Here is a 23,924-nt window from a genome sequence, read left to right as displayed (position 1 = left end):
ACAAGTTAAAAAATAATAAATCTCCTGGCATTGATTCTATAGGTTCTACATTGTTGAAGAGAATCGCTCCTTTTTTCCTTCATGTGTTGGAATATCTTTTTAATTTTAGCATAGAAAGTGGCGAATTTCCATCCAGTCTTAAGAAAGCTGTTGTAATACCTATTTTCAAGCGAGGTGATTGTAGGCTTCCTGATTGTTTCCGTCCAATTTCTTTACTATCGGTTTTCAGTAAAATCTTTGAAAAAATTGTTAAAATACGGATAATACATTTCTTAGATAAAAACAAATTTTTTAGCAAAAACCAATTTGGATTTCGAGAGAAACTCTCAACCGAAGATGCTCTAATATCATTTACTGAGGAGATCTTTGACTCAATAAACAGTGGCGAAAAAACCTCGGCGTTGTTTTTAGACATCACTTAAGCTTTTGATACAGTGGACCATAGCATACTACTCGATAAACTGTGGCTGGCTGGCATCAGAGGCTTACCACATAAGTGGTTTTCAAGCTACCTCTCTAACAGAGGTGTTAGAGTTGGTGATTTTGTCAGCCAGTCTGGATCGGTGAAGCATGGTGTGCCTCAAGGCTCTGTATTGGGTCCAGTTTTATTTTTGATTTACATCAATGACTTGTGTAATGGGCGCTTCAGGGGTCGCGTATTTGCCTTTGCCGATGACACAGCTTTTATTTATAAAAATAAATGTTTAAACACCTTGAAAAATGAAATGGAGAATGATTTAAAACTATTACGTTTATGGTTTGATAAAAATTACATGATTTTGAGTGAAAAAACAAAGTTTTTAATTTTTGGTCTAAAGACAGAGTACAATTTGGAAGCACCTTTGAAATTCCATGATTTTAATTGCTTTAACAATACCTACAAACAGTGTAATTGCATGATTATAGAACAGAACAATAGTATTAAATACCTTGGACTGATTATCGACAGTAAGCTAACATGGAAGTCACATATCTTAAAATTGAAAAAGGAACTGTACAGTAGCTTAAGAAAGTTTTATTTGCTTCGACAATTATGTCCAAGGAAGGTTATGATCAATGTGTATCACGCTCTCATTGGATCCAGGCTGGGGTATGGAATTGCTTGCTGGGGTGGAGCCTACCAATCGACACTTTATCCTATTATTATATTACAAAAACATTTTGTCCGTGTGATTGCAGGAAAGGGAAAGCTTGAGCATGCCTGGCCGATTTTTCTTGATTTGAAATTGTTTCCACTAAAGCATCTATATATTTATAAAGTGTTAAAACTATTTTTTTTAAGAAGTACAGCTTTCTCCGTAATGACTCGTAGTACAAACCATAACTTAAGACGATGTCAAGTAATGCATGTTCCGAAATCACATTCAGCAGCGTATCAAAATTTGTACAGTAGTATTGCACCCCGAGTTTTTAATACAATCATCCACCAACTTGAAATTTTTTCTAATATAAATCAATTTTTTGTCTAACTTAAGAAAGTGGCTTTTTATTACAGAAAATCTAGATATTGTTTTGAAAATTGTACAATAGAACACTATTGCAACTGCATTATTAACAGTTTTAAATTGCAAATAGTTAGGTTCTCAACATATTATTATATTATGTGGTTCTGATTATATTTAATTTAACTTACTATTGCACAGATATTACATGTTTAGTTATATTTGATAGTTTTATAATATATTTATTTATTTATGTCATGCCGTTTTGTTAATCTTTAATAATTTTAACGTGCTGGCGATCCCACCACAGGAACTTTTCCTAGGGGATAACCTATTTATTTTGCTTAGTTATGAAAACATAGTGAGTATTCATTTACAACCAATTGTTATGTTGGAAAACTTGAGTGTTTTTTATCATAGTTTGTTCAAATAATGTAGTCAATGTACAACTATTATTTAAATTTAAATATAAGTATATTGTATTTTGGATGTTTGGGGTGACTGGGGCGCCCTTTGCGAGGGACTGTTTGTAATAAGTCAAAGTTTCTTGATGGTAAAATATGTTGATAGTTTTATTTATGTCATGCCGTTTTTATTATGGAATGGTTTTTTGCGGGGGATGTTTCGGTTGTTTCGTGCGTCTAACATGTATAATAGCATCTCTAAGAATCGATTAAAAATTATCTTTAAGTATAATATAGTTATTTATTTTTGTACATGTTTAAGGGTGTAAAATACATATTCATGTAGAGTTGTAAATGTGTACTTATTGTACTACATTGTATTGCAGCAAAATAAAGAATTTTCTATTCTATTCTATTCTATTGTTTCTTCGCCCGTATATATAATGAACATAACATGTCACAGTTGAGAGGTATCACCTCTTTGTTGATCCCGGCTTGTGCAAGCATACCTTTAAATTGGTCGTGGTTACTTGTGGATTTCGTTGGAAAAAGTACCATTGGAATTGTTAAGAATTTTGCAAAATATATTTTTGTTGCTTCTGGCTTGTGCTAGCATAACTCTAAAGTGATCGTGCTCCCTTGTGTGTTGACGGACTTCATTGAGAAATGTACCGTTGAATTTTTATGAAAATTACAATATAGTTGGTAACTTGTACATTATTTATAACTACACTGGCTTTTTTCTTATTTGACTTTAAAAATTCTCAAAATGTGTCATTTTGTTAATAGTAAAGCAAATCACACCAATTAAAAAAAAATGTTTCCTCTTATTTGTTAACACCAATGTGTAAAATGTTGTATCTTATTTTGATTAATGTATTATTTTTGGCTTCCATCTTGTGTCTGCCATATTAGAATTAGGCAGACAACGTAAAGGTCTTTTTCAATGTAAAGGTGGTTTCGTGATTTTAATATATTTCTTTATTTGATGCTGCAATCCGTTTTTTTTTTTTTTTTTTTTTATCTTTATTCATTCTTGAGATATTGGTACTTTTTTCATTATTAATCTAAAAAAAATCTTAGTTTGCAAAAGACATAAAACAAAGCTTAACTGAAAAATTGCCTAAGGCATTGAAAGAAATGTTATTCAAATAGAAAAAATAGTTTATTTAATGTAATATATTTTTAAAGTTGTCACTTCAAAATACTATCAAGTTGTAAGGGGCTGGCCCTAAATTATGTACTACATAATGCCCCCAGGGAGGAGGGAGATGTTTCGACAGCGTTACGCACCACTACAATATAGGGTGGGGAGGAGGGGTTTGAGACAGCGTTACGTATCTACTAAACCCATGAACTCATTCACGAAATTTGACATTTGAGCCAAAATGACAGTGTTTGATAAATCTTTGTTTTGAGAAACTGTCTCCCTCACTCAAGTGGTTGGCAGCAAAGATAAAACTTTACAAAACATTGCAAGTAAATACTGTTTCTATCATAAATCAGGGCAACAAATGCCAATGGTACTGTCATACCTATGATATTAAATACCTTAGACTGGAAGTAGATTACAAGGGACAGAGATAGACGCTTTTTGATTGAAATAAGACTTCTCAGAATTACGTATGTATGTATATTTTCTTCATCAAGGCACCTCTTATTATGGCTCTGAAATATAATTCACTCAAACCAGAAATGCTCCTATACTTTGTTTAGTTTATTTTTGACGATGGAAGGATTGTGAAGGAAACAGGATTTTTCCTGACATTTGCCATCGTTCAGTGAAACAAGCAAAACGGTAACACTATGTTTCGAGATCTGCAATCTGATCTCTTCTTCAGGTAAATAACTAACCTAATACATAATTATAAATGCTTTGGTATGATTTGTTTATTTTAACCTAGTTTGTTATTTAGCTTCCATAGGTGCTTGCCGCACACAGCTTGTTCGTAATGCTGTCGACCAAAACAAACAATCAACTGATTTTGTAAAAAAAGTGCATACTAAAGTCATCCATACCAAAAATGATCAATTAATTATAACACAAAGAAACTTACAAAAAAAACTAATAAAAAATGCTCTGCACGAAGCCCCGATAGGCTTCCATCACACGCATACATGAAGCACTAGTGGTAAACATGTTAAAGAGCTGTTTTTAACATTATGTTCAAATATGGGGGATATTTAAAAATTGATGTAGTGCTGCAATTTTACAGTACATTCATTTACAATCTGTTCAAAACAGCTTCGAATTCTTGTACAGATTCAACTAACTGTATTATTGAGGATAGTTTAGTGTATTCCCACAACAATAGCAATATAATATGTATTAATAGATATCTTTTGTTGTCAAGTATCTCTGATGTCAAAACAATATAAAAGTTTATTTTGAACATCTTTGTAACTAACATATTTTTGTATATCTTTTTGACAGTCGTGGACTCCAGATTCCAGGAGTTAAGTCTGTGGCAGTGTCATATTTCAGACGCTGCATTAAGCGGAAGGTGAAAAGGAGCTAAACTCAACACTCGCAAAATGGTTACATAAGTTATCTTAGCAACTTAAATGACATTTAAAGATCACAAAAATTAAACAAAAATATAACGACAAAACAAATACTATAAACATTATTAGGTACTTATGCATTATACCATCCACACTTACTTAGTTGTATTTAGGTACAAAATAAGTAGGAAGATATAGTTAGGTTGGTTAATTTTTAATCTATAACCATAATAAACGATACATTATGTCTGTTTGAAAAATTACATATTACAAGTGTAGGAAGTTATGGTTAGGACGGTTTGCAACATTAGTTTCATCTCTCAAATACTTTTTCCAACCTGCACAAAGGGTAGGAGGAATTCATGATCTCACACTCAATACTTTAGGGTAATAAATGCATTCAAACATACATAACCACAGACTCCATTAATTTAATAAATGAACAAAATTAATCCAAACAAAATCCACAACTAATCTGCTATTTTCTTATTATTTCCTCATTTTTACATTGTACGAAAACATAAACAAAGTGTGGTCTGTATAATGCATAACTACTCACTATCCTATTAGAGAATGAAATTCAATCAAATTAAACTGCTAAGTATTGTATTTTATTTTATTTAAAGCAGCAACTTGAAATGTGTAGAACATCAAAAACCTAGTTTTAAACATAAAATCAAGTAATATATAGGAAAATGGGGTTACATTGGAATTTTATGTGTCACTATTAAAAATAATCTTGTTTTCCCTTAAAAAAAAAAAAACAACATGAAACAAACTTTAATATGACAATAATGTTTTTCTCTTAGTAGTAGTTTTTCCAACTTTCCGTTGTGGCACCTATGATGAAAATTGTTCAAATCTAACAGAGTACTGTATCATTAGCATAATTTTAATTTGACACATTTTCAATGTCCTCTGGGTACAATGGGTACAACTGTGTAACTGTAATAATAGATGGTTCAATAAGAATGAAAATAAGTAGGAACCATAAAGCATACTCAATTATGTCACAAAATTTAAACAAAAATATAACTACAAAACAAATACTATAAACATTATTAGGTACTTATGCATTATACCATCCACACTTACTTCATGGGGAGGAATTCATGATCTCACACTCAATACTTTAGGGTAATAAATACATTCAAACATACATAACCACAGACTCCATTAATTTAATAAATGAACAAAATTAATTTAAACAAAATCCACTACTAATCTGCTATTTTCTTATTATTTCCTCATTTTTACATTGTACATAAACATAAACAAAGTGTGGTCTGTATAATGCATAACTACTCACTATCCTATTAGAGAATGAAATTCAATCAAATTAAACTGCCAAGTATTGTATTTTATTTTATTTAAAGCAGCAACTTGAAATGTGTAGAACATCAAAAACCTAGTTTTAAACATAAAATCAAGTAATATATAGGAAAATGGGGTTACATTGGAATTTTATGTGTCACTATTAAAAATAATCTTGTTTTCCCTTAAAAAAAAACAACATGAAACAAACTTTAATATGACAATAATGTTTTTCTCTTAGTAGTAGTTTTTCCAACTTTCCGTTGTGGCACCTATGATGAAAATTGTTCAAATCTAACAGAGTACTGTATCATTAGCATAATTTTAATTTGACACATTTTCAATGTCCTCTGGGTACAATGGGTACAACTGTGTAACTGTAATAATAGATGGTTCAATAAGAATGAAAATAAGTAGGAACCATAAAGCATACTCAATTATGTCACAAAATTTAAACAAAAATATAACTACAAAACAAATACTATAAACATTATTAGGTACTTATGCATTATACCATCCACACTTACTTCATGGGGAGGAATTCATGATCTCACACTCAATACTTTAGGGTAATAAATACATTCAAACATACATAACCACAGACTCCATTAATTTAATAAATGAACAAAATTAATTTAAACAAAATCCACTACTAATCTGCTATTTTCTTATTATTTCCTCATTTTTACATTGTACATAAACATAAACAAAGTGTGGTCTGTATAATGCATAACTACTCACTATCCTATTAGAGAATGAAATTCAATCAAATTAAACTGCCAAGTATTGTATTTTATTTTATTTAAAGCAGCAACTTGAAATGTGTAGAACATCAAAAACCTAGTTTTAAACATAAAATCAAGTAATATATAGGAAAATGGGGTTACATTGGAATTTTATAAGTGTCACTATTAAAAATAATTTTGTTTTCACTTAAAAAAAAAAAAAAAAAAACACGAAACAAACTTTAATATGACAATAATGTTTTTCTCTTAGTAGTAGTTTTTCCAACTTTCCGTTGTGGCACCTATGATGAAAATTGTTGAAATCTAACAGAGTACTGTATCATTAGCATTATTTTAATTTGACACATTTTCAATGTCCTCTGGGTACAATGGGTACAACTGTGTAACTGTAATAATAGATAACTTGGTTCAATAAGAATGAAAATAAGTAGGAACCATAAAGCGTATTCAATTATGTCACAAAATTTAAACAAAAATATAACTACAAAACAAATACTATAAACATTATTAGGTACTTATGCATTATACCATCCACACTTACTTCATGGGGAGGAATTCATGATCTCACACTCAATACTTTAGGGTAATAAATACATTCAAACATACATAACCACAGACTCCATTAATTTAATAAATGAACAAAATTAATCCAAACAAAATCCACTACTAATCTGCTATTTTCTTATTATTTCCCAATTTTTACATTGTACGAACACATAAACAAAGTGTGGTCTGTATAATGCATAACTACTCACTATCCTATTAGAGAATGAAATTCAATCAAATTAAACTGCTAAGTATTGTATTTTATTTTATTTAAAGCAGCAACTTGAAATGTGTAGAACATCAAAAACGTAGTTTTAAACATAAAATCGTATATTCAATTCATATATAGGAAAATGGGGTTACATTGGAATTTTATAAGTGTCACTATTAAAAATAATTTTGTTTTAACTTTAAAAAAAAGAACATGAAACAAATTTTACTATGACAACAATGTTTTTCTCTTAGTAGTAGTTTTTCCAACTTTCCGTTGTGGCACCTATGATGAAAATTGTTCAAATCTAACAGAGTACTGTATCATTAGCATCATTTTAATTTGACACATTTTCAATGTCCTCTTCTTCTGCGGTATAGTAACCAGCAGATTCCGTACTTGCTGAATTTGGTGGAGATTCTCTGGTGGATGTACATTGTGTAGACAGTTGGTTGTCACTAATATCATTATTATTACATGGTGGTTTTAGCAGAGTCCGATCTCTAACAACAGCACATTTTTTTGGTTTAAAAGAGTCATTATTATGTTCAGTTATTTCTAATCCAGTTCTCTCAGTTTTTGTTGGTGGCTTGGATAATTGAGGTTCATCCACAGCCTCAAGAATTCTTGAAGTGCTAGGCATGGATGGAGCTGGAGTTTGGAAAGGGGCCACCACATGGGCCTTTCTTTGCAGGGAATGAAGGAATTTTGGTGAGCCAGAACACTCACACATCACTCTAGGCAGGTTTCGTTCATTGACCTCATAGCACCTTCGGTTCAAGCGGATTTTGATGATTTCCTCTGGTCTTAACTCCACAACTCTCTTTGGGTTATTGAACCCGTCATCATTCATCACCCTGGAACCATGTAAAAATAATTCAGATAAATCAGAAAAAAACCATGATACAAAACCATTATATCCAGGATTGTTATAATATAGACTGTTGATATTCCCTATATTAAAAGACAAACTTTTGCTCAATATTTAAACTTAAATTTGTATGGGTTCTACAAATGTGTTTAGTTAAGTTCAATATAGATTGGGACAGAAGTTTGTAGTACTGGCAAAGTTTTATACAAGCATCAATTACTAATAAAGTTAACAATAAGACAAAAATGATATTTTAATGAGAAACTGGACTTTAAATGCATCATAGCTGATAAATATCAGTAGGAGATTACAAAGGTAGCTGGAGTTGACCTTACTTCTTATCTCCTTCAATAATGTTCTCTTATGGGACTGACCAATTGGACTAGAAACCCAGATTCCTGATTCGAATATTCAAATGAAACATATACATTTCATACAAAAATGTTCATTTCATTTTAATACATGTTTCATACCTACCTTAGAATAGTTTAGAGTCAATTTAATGTTTAATTTATTTATTTAAAGATGTTAATTTTCAAATTATTTCTTTAATAAAATTAGGTTATACAACAATCAGCTGCCTTTTCCATAGAAACAGCTGATCTATGACGTTGCCAAAATTACAAACATTACTATCTGAACATAACTGTAAAATTGTGCTAGTTGTTTATTATTCTTAACAGACAACAATTAAACTAGTTAACATACTTTAATTGACATTTTTAATGCTTTCTTTAAACACTTGTGAAAAAAAAGAAAGCCTTACTGTAACTAAAGCAGTTTGTTATTGTTAATTAAGAGAGTTGTTAGTGTGTGTTATTGTTCATAAAGAGGTTTATTGTTATTAATACATTTTTATACTACTTATATTGGTTGCATTGTTAACTATTCAATGAAAAAAACGTTATTGTAATTCTAAATAAAAATTATGGATTTTTAGATATTAAAAGTTTAAAAGTATTAATTGCCGCTTTAATAGTATCATAATATTTTTTTAGTAACTGGCCTCGTTACAATAAAAACTTAACCCAAATTTGGAAGGATATTGTTTTATCATTTTTTACGCTATACATTTTTAGTATAAAAAACAACATACTGACAGACATATTGGAAACAAGTAATCGGAGACCCATGTTTATAAGGTTAAATTTTTTTGACTTATTCTGAGCAATATTGTGATATACCTTTATCGAAAGAGTTTTGGGACATTCTGTATACACAAAACAATGGTTAAAACCTTATCTTCAGTCAGTGTGGGTAAATTACTTTTCATTATGTGACGTTAGCTTATCCTATTGTATTAATTGGCGGTAAAAGTTTAATTCTATTCCTGGTGTTACTATAGATGTCTTATTTCAAAGCTACAATTATGAGCATTCCAACGATATTTAGTTATTTCATACAATATAGTCATTACGATACATCCTTTTCCAAAACGTACATAACCAAAAATTGCTGATGAATACTTTTAGATAGGTCTTTTCACATACCAACTCAAGAGTCGGGTACAGTATGAGGCCCACAAAAAAACTCAAGTGCGTATCTGTTGGTTGCCTTAACAATTCCCTCTAAAAAACTACATCCACAAGCATTGTGAAAAAAACTAATTTGAGATTTGTAATCTGGCAAAGGAACTAAAAAATCCTTCCTGTTTAGTAAAAGGATAATCTTTCATTCCAATCTGGTTGAGAGCGCTCCATTGGGTTGGGTTGGTCTCATAATCAGGATCCTCAACTTCCGAGTCTGTCTGGTACTCCACATCATCCTCATCATCTGAACTCATTTCTGGCTCTGTTGTACACCTAGAACTTGGTTGTTGTACACCACTTGGTCTCGGGGGAAGATCCATTGTGTTGCACAATCACTTACTACTAAGAAAACTTAAAAATCACTAAAAATAATTTAAAAAATCTAATGCGAAAATGAACTGCACACAAAACGTGGGAAAAGTACCTTCCGAGGAGCGAGAAATACAGCATTGTGATTGTACGAGTGCTGACCATATACTGACCTGATTTCAGAACAAAGACTCTGTGGTAACCAGAGTTACCACCCGTAGCGAAAGGAATCCATGTTGGCTGGTAGTTATTATGTTATTCTGATTAAGGTGATTTAGTAGTCTTTGCAGAGCAATTTTTTCAATTATTTTGTAAAACATAGAAATCAGAAATATTGGTAGGTAATTTTATGGGTTCGAGGGTGATCCTTACTTGTGCTTAGCACTTTTTTTTTTAAAGGGGGTTGAAGGGTACTGTCTGTGAGTAAAAGATTTGTTAATGATGGAAAATAAGACAATTGTTAGTTTTTCTACACAATGCTTGACTGTTTTTGAGCTGTATTCATCTGTGCTACTAGAATTTTAGGCTTCAAGCAGTTTATTGTATCACAAACTTCTTTTTCAGTGGTGGGTATTAATATGAGGGGCAGATTCTTTCTTCTGTATATAGGCTTATGGTAGGCAAATGTGGTGTTTTACGAGGCATATTCAGAAAGTAAGTACCTTTTTCTTAAAAAAAAAACAAGTAAAACAATTTTTATTCAACACAATTTTATTTCTACAAGAAAGCCCAAACCATAAACTATTTTCTGACATAGTTTCCACCGATGTTCAAACACTTGTCATAGCAGGTGATCAAATTTTGTCTATACCCTCTTCATATTAGGTTCTCGCCAATGAATGTAGCCATGACTTCATCGTCGGTTTCAAAGCGATGGCCGCCTAGCTCTTGCTTCATGTGTAAGAACAAGTGGTAGTCAGACGCCAAATCCAGACTGTAAGGCGGGTGATCAAACTGCTCCCAATGAAATTTTCAAAAAAAATGTTTGAGTGTCACCAGCAGTATGGGGCCAAACAAGCATTGTCATGGAGCAACACAATTCTGTTACTGAGCATTCCTCTCCCATTTGTTTTGAATTGCCCGTCTTAGTTTTCTTAAGGTTTCGCAATACCTTGCTGCATTAATGGTTTCACCTCTTGGGAGAAAAACAATCAGCAAAACACCTTTCTGATCCCAAAAGACAGTGCACATGATTTTTTTGTGTAGACATTGTCGTCTTGAATTTTTGTTTCTTTGGGGATTGCATGTGTCGTCACTCCATTGACTGCTTGGATTCCGGTGTGACATGGCAGACCCAAGTTTCATCACCTGTCACAATTTTGTTTAAAAAAATCATCACTGTACCGTGTGAGAAAACTCAAAGTACTTCAGAGTCTCTTGGTTTTGTACATGTCAGTTAGCATTTCTGGAATACATCGTCTGATAACCTAAGCAGTCCGTAACATTTTCGTACAAAAGAGTGCGTGAAATTTGTTGGAAATTGTCAGATAACGTTGTCATAGTGAAACGTCTGTTCTCTTGGATTTTTTTGTCAACTGCCCTTACCAGATCAACGGTGACGAAAGAAGGCCGACCACTCCGATTCTCATCATGCACATTTGTTTGACCGCCACTGAACATTCTAACCCACTTTCTCACCCACCATTCCTTCACTCATCATGTCTTCCCTGTAAACATCTCGAAGTTAACGATAAATTTCAGGTGGTCTTAGAATGGTGCGAGTCGATACCCACTGAACAAGGACGACTAGTGTGCATGCGTGGAACACCGATTGCAGTGCTAAGGCAGCAGTAGAATGAAACGGTACTTACTTTCTGAATACGCCTCATATTTTGTGGGCCTCCTTCTTTTCAGCTATTTGTGCGTAGAAGGTATTGAGACTTTCAGCTATCTCACGTAGATTGTTACTGCCAGTGTTTTATATTCATTTCTTATATTCAACAGTGGTTTTAGCAGTTTGTTCTTTGTTGATTATGTTCCACAGAGCTTTTGTTTTGTTATCAGCTTCATAGATATATATGGCATTAGCTTGTTGTCATATAAATTCTTTTTGACCACCATTCTTTGTTTGTCTTCTAATCTTCTTGTTGTTTCATACCTGATTAGAATTTTTATGTAATTATACTTTAAAGTCTTCACCTCAGGGTCAGAGCTAACTTTTGTCTTTATTGGACATGCAATATTCAATGCTGTACTGGTTATAATTTGAAACTTTTTGTTAACTCAGGGTCTGATACTGTATGGACTGGCTGTCAGTCACTATTTTTTCAGGATAAATCTCAAGTATTCAAGATTCCTTTTGCTGATTTGTCTACTTATAGTTCTTTGTTGGGTTATTTGGCAGATTTGTACGGTGTGATCTGACAGGCTTGTTTTTCAAGATGATGGTATTTATCTCATTTTGTGGGATATTTGTATAGTTATAGTCAATGGTTGTAGCGAAAGTTATACGTGTTGCTGGCAGAGGTAGTAATCTGATGTTTAAAAGCTCTTGTTCTAAATTTGTATTGTCTGAACCGTCCTTTAACCTGCCAGTATTTAATGTCACAATATATATATATATATATATATATATATATATATATATATATATATAGAGCACATTTATAATATACATACACACATATATATATATTCATAAAAAAACACACACAGTATAATGTATGTAATTTTTATAGGCTTGTGTAAGGCCTATATTGAAATTTTTTTATTTTGTATTTTAAATTTGTCTTTATTTTCAGCTTATTAAACTATACACTTTGTATAAACTCAAGAATAACAATTTTGCAAAAGTTAGTGAATACCCTTGATTATGGATGCTTGAATTTTTAAAGCCATCCTGATCCATCTAATCCATAAGTCCAGTTCCTTATTGATTACTTCAATAACGAAATGAAGTCTGTGTACTATCCGCAACAAAACTTGTGTATTGATGAGGGAATGTTACTTTGGTGTGGTCGTCAGTTTTAAAGTTATTTTTTAACATTTCAATCACAAAAAGCGTTTGACAGCAAATTATTTACCTGTTTTTGATAAACATTACAGTTCTCTATTTTGTTAGAGAATTTAATTCTGTAAAGTCAAGTACCAGATAATTACAATACATCGAGTAGAAACTAATAAAATAATGTGTTATACAAAACACACCAAAAAAATCAGATTGCATGTAATGGTTTTATGAGACTTTCAAAATAATGAGTGTGGCAGTTTAAAGAGGGATTAATCTTCTGGGTTAAAAGAGTTAATTGTTTTATTGGTGACCTTCCAATAATCTCAGAGTCTGATATCTCTCAGATTAGAGAAGCTACTTGCCCCAGCTAGAATTTTGTTTTACAATTTCTTGTCTTCTTATAAAATACATATATGCAAAGTTAAACTCTACTAAACAAGAAATATAATATGTTAAGATTTAAATTAAACTAATAAAAACTTACAACAAAACCTACCTAATACTCTTGGGTAACAAGTTAATCTGCTCACGCAGTTCTCTATACATGTGCTGAGCGAGGACATGTTTGGGCTGTTTCATAAGTACAGCCTTTATATCATCGAGAGCCTGTTTAGAAAAAAAGACCTTTTTTACTAACAAATAATTTTAAGACTGATAATGTTTAGCCATGTTGATTAAGAATCGGTTAAGGTTAAAGTTAGGGAGCTTGTACACAAACCCCTAACACATTAGCAACATCTAAGGAAAACATTACCTGTATTATCTTGTGGACTCTAAGATCAATAATTATCACAAATTTCTGACAAATATTTTACTCAGTTCAGAATACATATAATGTGAATTACATGAAACGTAAACATTTCTTTGCTATATACAATTAATGATCTTATTGTGTTGCGTAGCTGATCTAGTAAGTGCATTACAAGATATGTGAGAGGAGTGAGACAGTCGATCTCGACCAATATTTTGAAGTAATGTTTTATTTTGTTTATGATACTATTCGTGCAGACTACAATGTAATTTATCAACAATCTTTCCTGGAGGGGAATGAACAGGACTGCTGTCTAATAATTAGTGACACAGTGAATCTCTGTGAATTTGAATATGAAATATTATCAATCGATTCTCGAATTAAAATCTTTTTTGCAGATTCCGTGAGTTTGAAATTCAGCTTTGACACATCATTACTTATTATTGTAAAATGAAACACTAGATAACACCATTACAAGAAAGGAATTATTATTTATAAACTAATTTGTCTATAACCTTTTAAAATTTACTTAGTTATTACTCATGCAATGATTGATGACTGATACAATAACTATGAGAAATGTTAACAGTTCATTTTTAAAAGCCTAATTATAAAATATGAGTTATGAAATAAATTGTAATAAGAGAAATATTGATTCTGCGAATGGGACGCAGATTAAAACACCTGTCATTCATTGACTAGCAATATTAGTACTCAATTGGAGTATGGATTTCTTTTAACAACTTTGGTGTTAAAAACTTAATTTATTGAAAAAGAAATAAAATATTGTGCCTCAAACATTTTTTAGCACTTCTGATGATTTTATTCATTTAGTTTGTTTACTTGTTCCAATTCTAAAAAAAATCTTAAATTAAACTTTTTGCTAATAAAGGTATTTTGTGATAAATATTGGTATCAGAATTGAGTGAAAAGAGCCGTAGTAATGAGAATTGTCTCTCAGGTATTGAGTATCGGAATCGATACACTCTATAGAAAGTAACTATAACATTTTTTATTCTCTTTCAATATTAAGTACACAGGATAGCCTTACCCTTTTGAATTCATTTTTGTGATTCAAAGCAACTCCTCGTCGAAACAAAGCTTTGATGTTATACGGGTCCAATTCTAGAGTTTTGTTAGCATCATCTAAAGCAGCTGCATATTTGCATTGTTTCAAGTCTGTCAACAACAATAAACGTTTGTTATTCTAAGACAATTTATACACAATTAGGATGATTATAATCATTCCTCTCAAATTTTTCGGCCATATAAACATCTTTGCTAGCATTCCTTTAAGTGTTAATTTATTAAGTGTTAGGTTGAATAATTTTGGATGGACAGTCAATATTAATTTAACCAGAAATTGAACTTAACGATCAACAAATAATATGAATATCATAAAGCTGAAATATCATGTTCAATAAAGCTACATGTGACTAAACTAAACAGTGGAGTAGATAACACCCTCATAGTACAGGGTGTGCAGTAGTCAAGGGGCACGATCAAGAACTTTATTAGTCATTAGACATACAATGATGCATTAGGCTTCATCATACCTAAATTACTATTTAATAGCTATTACATAAATGCTTTTAGTTCATTCTTCACTTTAATCCTGTGGTTAAGTCATGTTTCATAAATAAATTGTCTGCACATTTAACTGAAAATATCATAACCAACTATGATAATTAACAAAATGGAGTTGGCAGTATATTAATATGTAAAACATAACAAGACATCTACGTAATAATTCACAGGTTAAAAACAGCTACAATAAATACTGGATTATGACAGTAATAAATATTATAAATAAATAACAATAAACAAGAAAGACGAATAAACAATATACAGCTAAAAATCTTATACAACACGCAATAAATAAGTACAAATACAAAACGAGTAAAAAGCAACACATATATATTGCTTTTTTTAGCTGTATATTGTTTATTCATATTTTTTGTTTATTGTTTTATGTATATATATATATATATATACAAGGTGTTTGAAAAGTCTGGGTACGGCTTAATATTTTACAAACCATAGCAGATAACATGTATAAACTTTGCACAGTGTCATATGTCTATGTAAACTATTTTTCCTTGCTATGACCATGACATGCCAACGATGGGGGGACGGCCCACAGAGGAAAACATGGAAATCTTAAATGAAAGCATGTGTCGAGTGATACCTCATTTAAAAGAGCTCACTTAGTAGAGTTGAATGCCGCAAACCGCATCTCAAAAGGTTTATCCAATCAGAAATGGCGGGTTGTTTTAGGTACACATTGTGAAGTACATTATGCGCTGCCATTTCTGACTGGATCGTCGTATTCTGATGCGGTAGGCGGCGTTTCACTCTACTAACCAATGGTTTCACAGATTAGTATTTATAAAAAAATAACAAAAAAATTTAATTAAAAAATTAAGTGTTAAGTTAACTATTTCACTAACAAAGAACAATGGTAGAAATTAATTAATTCATAAAAATAAAGACGACAAATTCATTTTAGTTTTATTTCTTGTGTTATAAATTTATGACATAATTTGCTAATTAAAAAAAAGTCAGTGAAAACACATCAGTGTTTAGTATTTATACAGATTAGTATTTATAAAAAAATAACAAAAAAATTTAATTAAAAAATTAAGTGTGAAGCTTTTGACCCTTCCAAGTGAGGAGGAGGGGGAAAAAGAAGAGGAAAAAGAATCAAGAACGGCAGGAGGTCTCAACTCCGGGCCCAACTGCGGGTGCCAAGGCGGGGGTGGGGTCGGCCAAAGCGCCCCAGAGGCACTTTGGTCACCCCGCCCTCCGCGGAGGGACCCGCAAAGAAGGCTAGGAGGGAAACCCAAAAGCCCGAAGCCCACGATCCCTGAGGCCTCTGGTAGCACACCCAAGGCTACCTACAGAGAGGTCGCAGCAATCAAAATGGCCATAGCCCTCGAAGGGCTACCCGGAAGCGAAGCTAAGTGCAGAGCAAGGAGAAGCCATCGAGGACGCAATTATGGAAGAAATCCAACCCCTGGAGGATGGTTCCGTTCCATCGTTTGCGGGCACCTACCTAGAGAAAGGTGTTTTTAATTGCGTCCTGCATCAACGAACTACACACCAAACGTTGGCTGGAAGAAGTTATTCAAAGGATAAAACCTCTGGGAGATGACATCTCTCTGAGAGTGGGACTGCGTAAGGACATCTTGAGGTCCACTAGGGTGTTTTTCCAGAGCTCACCCGAAGCTTCTGAAGAGAGACACCTGAAAAGGTACTTGAGATGTTTAATAAGCAGAACCCCAACCTGAATGTAAACGAGTGGAAAATCCTTCCATCCAAGCCAGACCGAAAGGTTACGGATTCGTCTGCTTCCTGGACGAGGTCTGCTACAAGGCTGTGAAGGCTTCCAACTGTAGAGCCAACTTAGGACTCTGGCAGGTCTCAATTGTCTCCTCGACAGTCAAGGACAATGCCAAGAGTTCTACAAATCAACCTCCAGCACAGTAGAGCTGCCTCGGCAGCCTTCTGCCAGTTCTTCCTCCAAGAGGGATTTGATCTGGCATTGATACAAGAACCATGGCTTCACCAAGGGAGAGTGGCGGGCCTAAATGAAACCAAAGGTAAGTTAATTTACTGCACCTCTCTAAGGAATGTCAGAACCTGCATCCTGTTGAGGAGAGGCTTGGATTTTCTAACCCTCAACGAATTCTGCTCCAGAGATCTTACTGTGGGCACACTGACCTGGAAGAATGGAGGCACAGTGCAGAGCACAATTGTAGGCTCCGTATACCTGCCATATGATGCCAGGGAACTCCCTCCATCAAGAGACCTAGAGCTCCTGGTGGTGGAAAGAAGCACAAGCCAGACGTCAACAACTTCTTCTAGGTTGTGACGCCAACGCCCATCACTCTGCTGGATGGGGCAGCACAAACACTAACCCCAGAGGTGAGGCACTTTTTACAATTTCTTCTAAGTAGGGACCTATTTATATGTAATAAAGGTAACCGCCCTACGTTCGCAACACGAATTAGACAAGAAGTTATTGACATAACAATCTGCACACAAGGTATACTTGGAATGGTTGATAAAGTGGCACGTAAGCGAAGAGGCCTCATTATCGGATCACAGGTATATCCGCTTTAAACCTGCAAGATGAGGCTGCAGAGGTCCTCTATCGCAATCCCAGGAGGACTGACTGGTTGGGATATAAGTCTGACCTTCAGTCACAGTTGGGATCGGTAGGCGGAAGGGTGCGATGCTTCACAGACATAGATCAGATAGCTTCTGACCTGCAGAATGCTATATCAATAGCTTCCACGACAATTGCCCATTGCGACGGGGGAAGAGTCGAACCAATACTAAGTGGTGGACTGCGGACCTCGCTCGCAAAAGGGCTAATGTCAGGAAGCTGTACAATCAATGCAAAAGGAGCCGTATCTGGGAGTCCTATCATAGAGCTCTTACAGAATACAGCCTAGCGATTAAAAAAAAGCAAAACAAAGTTCCTGGAGGCAGTTTACACAGAAGGTAAATGAGTTAAGCGCGGCAGCTAGACTGCAACGCTTACTAGCCTCAAGTCCAACCGGTCACTTGGGATCTTTAAGGTCCCCAGGGAGGTCAACACACTTCCGGTCTAGTGATAGCCTCAAACTTCTCCTTGAGACTCACTTCCCTGACTGTATCTTTGAGAATGACGACACTGGAACGTCTGGTAACCGCGAGGCAGGCTCACGGCCAAGAGCTTGTCGTGGTAGGCTGGGCCATTGCCAGAAGGATTGTCACTCTCTCTAAAGCCAAATGGGCAATTTCTAAATTTTGCCCCTTTCAAATCTGCAGGAGGGGATGGAATCTTTCCGGCCCTGCTTCAACAAGGGCCGGAGAATCTCCTTACCCTTCTATGTGAACTATTCAGGGCGAGCCTAGCCTATGGGTACATACCACATGTCTGGCGTCTCAACAGGGTGGTCTTCATCCTAAAAAAGGGAGAGCGGACTACTCTGTCCCTAAATCTTTTCGTCCCATCAGTTTATCTTCGTTTCTACTGAAAACATTAGAAAGACTGGTGGAGAGGCACCTGAGAAAGGGAGTTCTCTCAGACACTCCCCTTCATCGCAACCAACATGCATACCAGCAAGGCAAATCCTGTGAATCAGCAACTGCACCAACTAGTTCAGTAGGATTGAGGATAGCCTGTCCGCCAAGGAATTGGCATTGTGCACCTTCATAGACATTGAAGGAGCTTTCGACAATGCCAAATTCACTGCAATGGTAAGTGGAGCACAGCGACGTGGCCTCGAGCCAGCTCTGTGCCGGTGGCTTAGGGCCATGCTGTGCTCCAGACGGATCAGGGCCGATCTTAATGAAGTATCGCTTGTGATCGCACCCACAAGGGGATGTCCTCAAGGAGGCATCCTGTCACCTCTACTGTGGAACCTAGTAGTAGAATGGTCTACTTGAGGACCTTACTAACAACGGAATCTATGTCCAAGGATATGCAGACGACATAGTCCTTATGGTACAGGGGAAAATATACAAATGTTGTTTGTTGATATCATGAATACCAACCTTCAACATGTACACAACTGGTGTCAGGGAGAGGGACTGAAAGTAAATCCCTCTAAGACAGTAGTTGTAACCATTCACTAGGAAAAAGAACCTAGAGTCTCTTTCTAGGCTGAAACTCGCATCCACTCAGCTGGAGTGGTCAAAGACAGTCAAATATTTAGGACTGACTCTAGATCATAAGCTTACGTGGAATGATCATCTTAATAATATCCTGCACAAAGCAAAGTGGGGCGCTCATGACGTCCAGGAGACTTGCAGGATTCTCATTGGGGGGCGTAAAACCCCACATAGCACTATGGCTTTACAAAGCAGTTGTAAGGCCTCAAATCACTTATGGTTCATTAGTCTGGTGGACAAAGGTGAATCAGGTAACTGCCAAAGCCAAGCTTGAAAGCTTACAAAGGCTTGGCACAATCTTTGTAACCGGAGCATTCAGGAGCAGTCCCTCAGCGACCCTCGAGGGTGGCTTTAGGACTTCTACCTCTTGATGTCCATATAAAAGCTGAAGCGCGTAAGTCAGCTTATCGGCTGATGGTTGCTGGCTTGTGGAGGAATGGCGCGTCTAACGCGAGCCATGGCGCCATCACTGAAGCTGTAAACCCAAGCGCTATTCTCGAAATGGTCTCCGACACAATGAGAACGGAGTTCGTATTCAATAAGCCATTCTCTGTTGACTTCTACTCCAGAGATGAGTGGAAATCGCAAGATAACATCCCAACAATAAGAAAGAGCTTTGTCTGGTACCACGGATGGCTCGCTTATTAAGGGTAGAACTGGATATGGAGTGTTTAGTCAATCCCCTAGAACTGCCCTTAGCGGCAGTTTGGGTCGGAAACTGCTCCATATTTAAAGCCGAAATCTATGGTATCCTAGCCTGTGCCAACCTAGGCCTCACCAGAAGGTACCAGGGAATGAACATCTGTATAATGTCAGACAGTCAGCAGCTCTTAAAGCTCTTGACTCCAACAGCATTTCATCCAGGCTTGTGTGGGAGTGCTTTAACACTCTCTGCAAGCTTGGATCACGCAACTGTGTGCGTCTTGGTTGGGTACCCCGGGCCACACAGGCATAGGTGGCAACGAATGCGCCGACAGGCTTGCCAAAAGCGGAGCATGCATGCCATACATCGGTCCAGAACCGAGTTGTGGTATAAGCAAGTCAGCCGCTTACCAAAGTATAAACAATGGTCCAGGAAGACACAACCGCGAGCGGTGGCAGAGTCACCAAGGACAAGCACTCGGCAAAAGACTGCTTGCCGATTCTAGCTCCGGATTCACCAGATGGCTGATGGGGCTGGGCAGGGATCGGGTTAAGCAAGTGATTGCCTTGATCACTGGACACGGCCACTTCAGGAAACACCTAAACACTCTAGGTTTTACGAAATGAGGCCTCGGAGTGTAGACTCTGCAATAAGTCTGAAGAGACTGCAAAACACATAATACTGGACTGTGAGAGACTGGGAGCAAGGAGAAGGGCTCTTTTCCGGTGACAAACAACCAGGCGACGAACCAGATGCTAGTATCGGGGGAAAAGCTTCTTAGCCTAATTAAGGGGCACGAAGATAGGCTTAACCCCTCTAACATCAAAGGGGCACACAATAAGCTCAGGTTGACGTGTGAGGATCTATGAATCCACCCCAATATCCCCAAAGGAAAAAAAAAAAAAGTGTTAAGTTAACTATTTCACTAACAAAGAACAATGGTAGAAATTAATTTAATTCATAAAAATAAAGACGACAAATTCATTTTAGTTTTATTTCTTGTGTTATAAATTTATGACATAATTTGCTAATTAAAAAAAAAGTCAGTGAAAACACATCAGTTAGTAGAGTGAAACGCCGCCTACCGCATCAGAATACGACGATCCAGTCAGAAATGGCAGCGCATAATGTACTTCACAATGTGTACCTAAAACAACCCGCCATTTCTGATTGGATAAACCTTTTGAGATGCGGTTTGCGGCATTCAACTCTACTAAGTGAGCTCTTTTAAATGAGGTATCACTCGACCCATGCTTTCATTTAAGATTTCCATGTTTTCCTCTGTGGGCCGTCCCCCCATCGTTGGCATGTCATGGTCATAGCAAGGAAAAATAGTTTAGATAGCCATATGACACTGTGCAAAGTTTATAGATGTTATCTGCTATGGTTTGTAAAATATTAACCTTTCCAGCGTTATTGACGCGGATCCGCGGAGGGCCACTACAAACTCAAAACGTTATTGCCGTGGATCCGCGTTTTTGCATTCTTTATTTTCTTACTGCTATGTTAGTTGAATATTTTGCTGCTAGATGGTTCTAGTAGTCATGCGACATACAGACGGTTTTTTTTTTTTTTTTTTTTTTTTTTTTTTTGTTCTCTTAGGACAAGAAGCTTACAAATTGCACTTAGTCCTGTAAGGACCTTTGCGCTGCTTCCGGAGTGATAGGATATTCAGGATGGGTAAGGTTAGGGAGTGGGGGCCGCCTCCTATCGAGATCCATGAGAAAGAATTAGGGCACTACATCTCAAAGTCATCCCGGAAGAAGGGAGGCCAGCTGTGAACCAGCCTCTCCAGTCAAAGTAGGCAGGGGGTGGCACACCCTTGTTGAGGTTAACAAGAGCCTCTGAGGTAAGGGAACAAACCCCACCAACTCCAACAGCCATCCTCCACAGTAGGCTAGACCTATCGAATTGCCCATGAATCCCAGAATCTCAACATTTGCGGTTAGTGATGTGCCGCTACTGGACATCCATAAGGTTGCCCAGATTGAAGTGGCACATCGGTTTTTGCTGTGCCCAGTGGTGGGTTCAACTGGTAGGTATAAACCAGCCAGAAGTGATCCCTGCTGGGTGATACAGACGGGTTGCCCTGCCTGGAATTCTGTTACAATGGGAGTGGCACTTGCTTCTAATTGGCCAAACACTGTCTAGCGGGCGTGGCCCCGCGCCTTTCACAAAGTCATTGACGGGAGCTCCCGTCAAGGCATCTAGTCAGTTAGTGAGAAGCGTCCGGTACACGCATATGTATTTCGGTTATCGCTAATTTTCTGTTGTGTCCTATTCTTTTTAAAGTAAATTATTCATATTATATACAGCAGATTCCAGTATTTATTTAGTGTTTTTTAGCCATTATTCGTGTGAATGGCGAATCCAGACGATTCAGAATTTGAATATTTGGTAATTCTGAGCAATTACTTGGTCAAGCCCTAACTTTTTAATATTTTACTACGGTCATAAGGATGTTATCAGAAAGCAAGAAACATAATTCAAGCCCCGCAAGGCTGTCCTACAGGTTGCCGAGCGATAAGAAGGTTCAAAGTCCACGTGATAACAGTGGCTTGCGGGATACGCGCGGAATGTCAGTTGTGACAGCCCGCTACCAAATAAACACTCTTTGTCTACTTTTGTATTTTTCTAATTTTATTGGTTTGTAATATAGTATATGTTTATCTATAAAACTGTGTTTCATTCCCCTACTTACTGAATTAATGATAAAAATATTAGTGACAACTACACTGCTATACTACGATATTCTCAAAAGTTAAAAATTAGCCCAGGAAATCCAAAAAGGGCTAAAAAATTTTATTCACCGTTAAATAACTCTATTTTGACATACAGAAACGAAAATAAATTTAAGTGTACACATTGGAAATGTAAAAAAATTGTAACGTTATCCAAGATCAGGTCAAATTTTTCATGGCGCTTAAAGGGTTAAGCCGTACCCAGACTTTTCAAACACCTTGTGTGTGTGTGTATATATATATATATATATATATATATATATATATATATATATATATATATGCAATTAGATCTGTTCTGCATTTAGCTATCAAATATTGTATGTAACTGACTATCTTAAGTTAATAGGAAATCATCAACCTTATAAAAACTTGTTCTTTTAGCCAATTAATCAAGCATTTTATAAATTTAAGAACACTAACAGAATAAGCTGATTGCAGCAGTTTGTTAAATAGTATTTTTTTCATACAAAATGTGTTTTTATTTGTTTTGACAGTCTAACAGGAAGTAAATCTAAAGCATAGTTTTTCTAGTACTTTAGTTATGTATATCAGATCTAGTTTTATATTTAAATACATTTTCTTTTACATCTAATAGGCTAAAATATATATACAAACTTGGGGTTGTAATTATTTTCAGTTCTTTGAAACAGGGAACAAGATTCCCAATTATCTAATCCTGATTTGCAGTGCATATTTCTGCCTTTAAAACTTGTTCAATATAGGTACTGTTTCCCCATAATGTAATACTGTATACAATTTGGAAATGAAAGAAGGCATAGTAGGCACTAATCAACATATTACTACTTACTGAGTTTAAGTTTCCTAAACAAATAAACAATCCTAGATAGTTTTGTACAAAGATTTTGTATGTGTACATCCCATTTCAGTGTGTTATCCAAGTATATCCAGAGGAGTTTAATAAGTGGTTCTGTTTTTTTATTATTAATATGTAAATTGTTTGTTTTGAACCAGTCCACTGCATTATTCATTGCTATATATCTCAAGCTGCAGTTTATCAATATCTTTCCCTGACTGCACTAAGGTAGTATCATCTGTGTATAATATTGATCTACATGGTATACTACTTGGGAACTCATTTATTGCTATTCAAAATAGAAAAGGGCCCAAGGCAGATTCAAGATTTTATTGACCATTAAACATGGAGTGATGCAATAGATTTCTTCAATAGCAATATAACACAATTTTACTTTTTCATTGTTTGTTGCATTCTGTTTGTAACTAGTATATGCAAGTGAAAATTAAAATAAATATAGAATAACATTATATAAACTTAT

General features: G+C 35.3%; 1 protein-coding gene across 3 annotated transcripts in view; it reads right to left on the bottom strand.

The window, feature by feature from the left end:
* Positions 1–4,949: 4,949 nt before the first annotated feature.
* The window catches only part of LOC124369767 (sperm-associated antigen 1-like), a 62,209-nt gene continuing 43,234 nt past the window's right edge, over positions 4,950–23,924 (bottom strand). For 2 of the 3 annotated variants that reach the window (XM_046827849.1, XM_046827850.1), the window contains exons 6-8: positions 14,630–14,757; positions 13,324–13,433; positions 4,950–8,025 (exon numbers count right to left, since the gene is read on the bottom strand). In XM_046827849.1, the coding sequence (XP_046683805.1) occupies positions 7,506–8,025; positions 13,324–13,433; positions 14,630–14,757 (758 nt within the window). In that variant the 3' untranslated portion in view covers positions 4,950–7,505. The remainder of the gene's footprint in view (positions 8,026–13,323; positions 13,434–14,629; positions 14,758–23,924) is intronic. The other variant, XR_006923082.1, reaches the window with a different exon arrangement.

This window comes from Homalodisca vitripennis, chromosome X, assembly GCF_021130785.1.
Source record: "Homalodisca vitripennis isolate AUS2020 chromosome X, UT_GWSS_2.1, whole genome shotgun sequence".
Classification (NCBI taxonomy): Eukaryota; Metazoa; Arthropoda; class Insecta; order Hemiptera; family Cicadellidae; genus Homalodisca; species Homalodisca vitripennis.
This window is presented reverse-complemented; position numbering and strand designations above follow the sequence as displayed.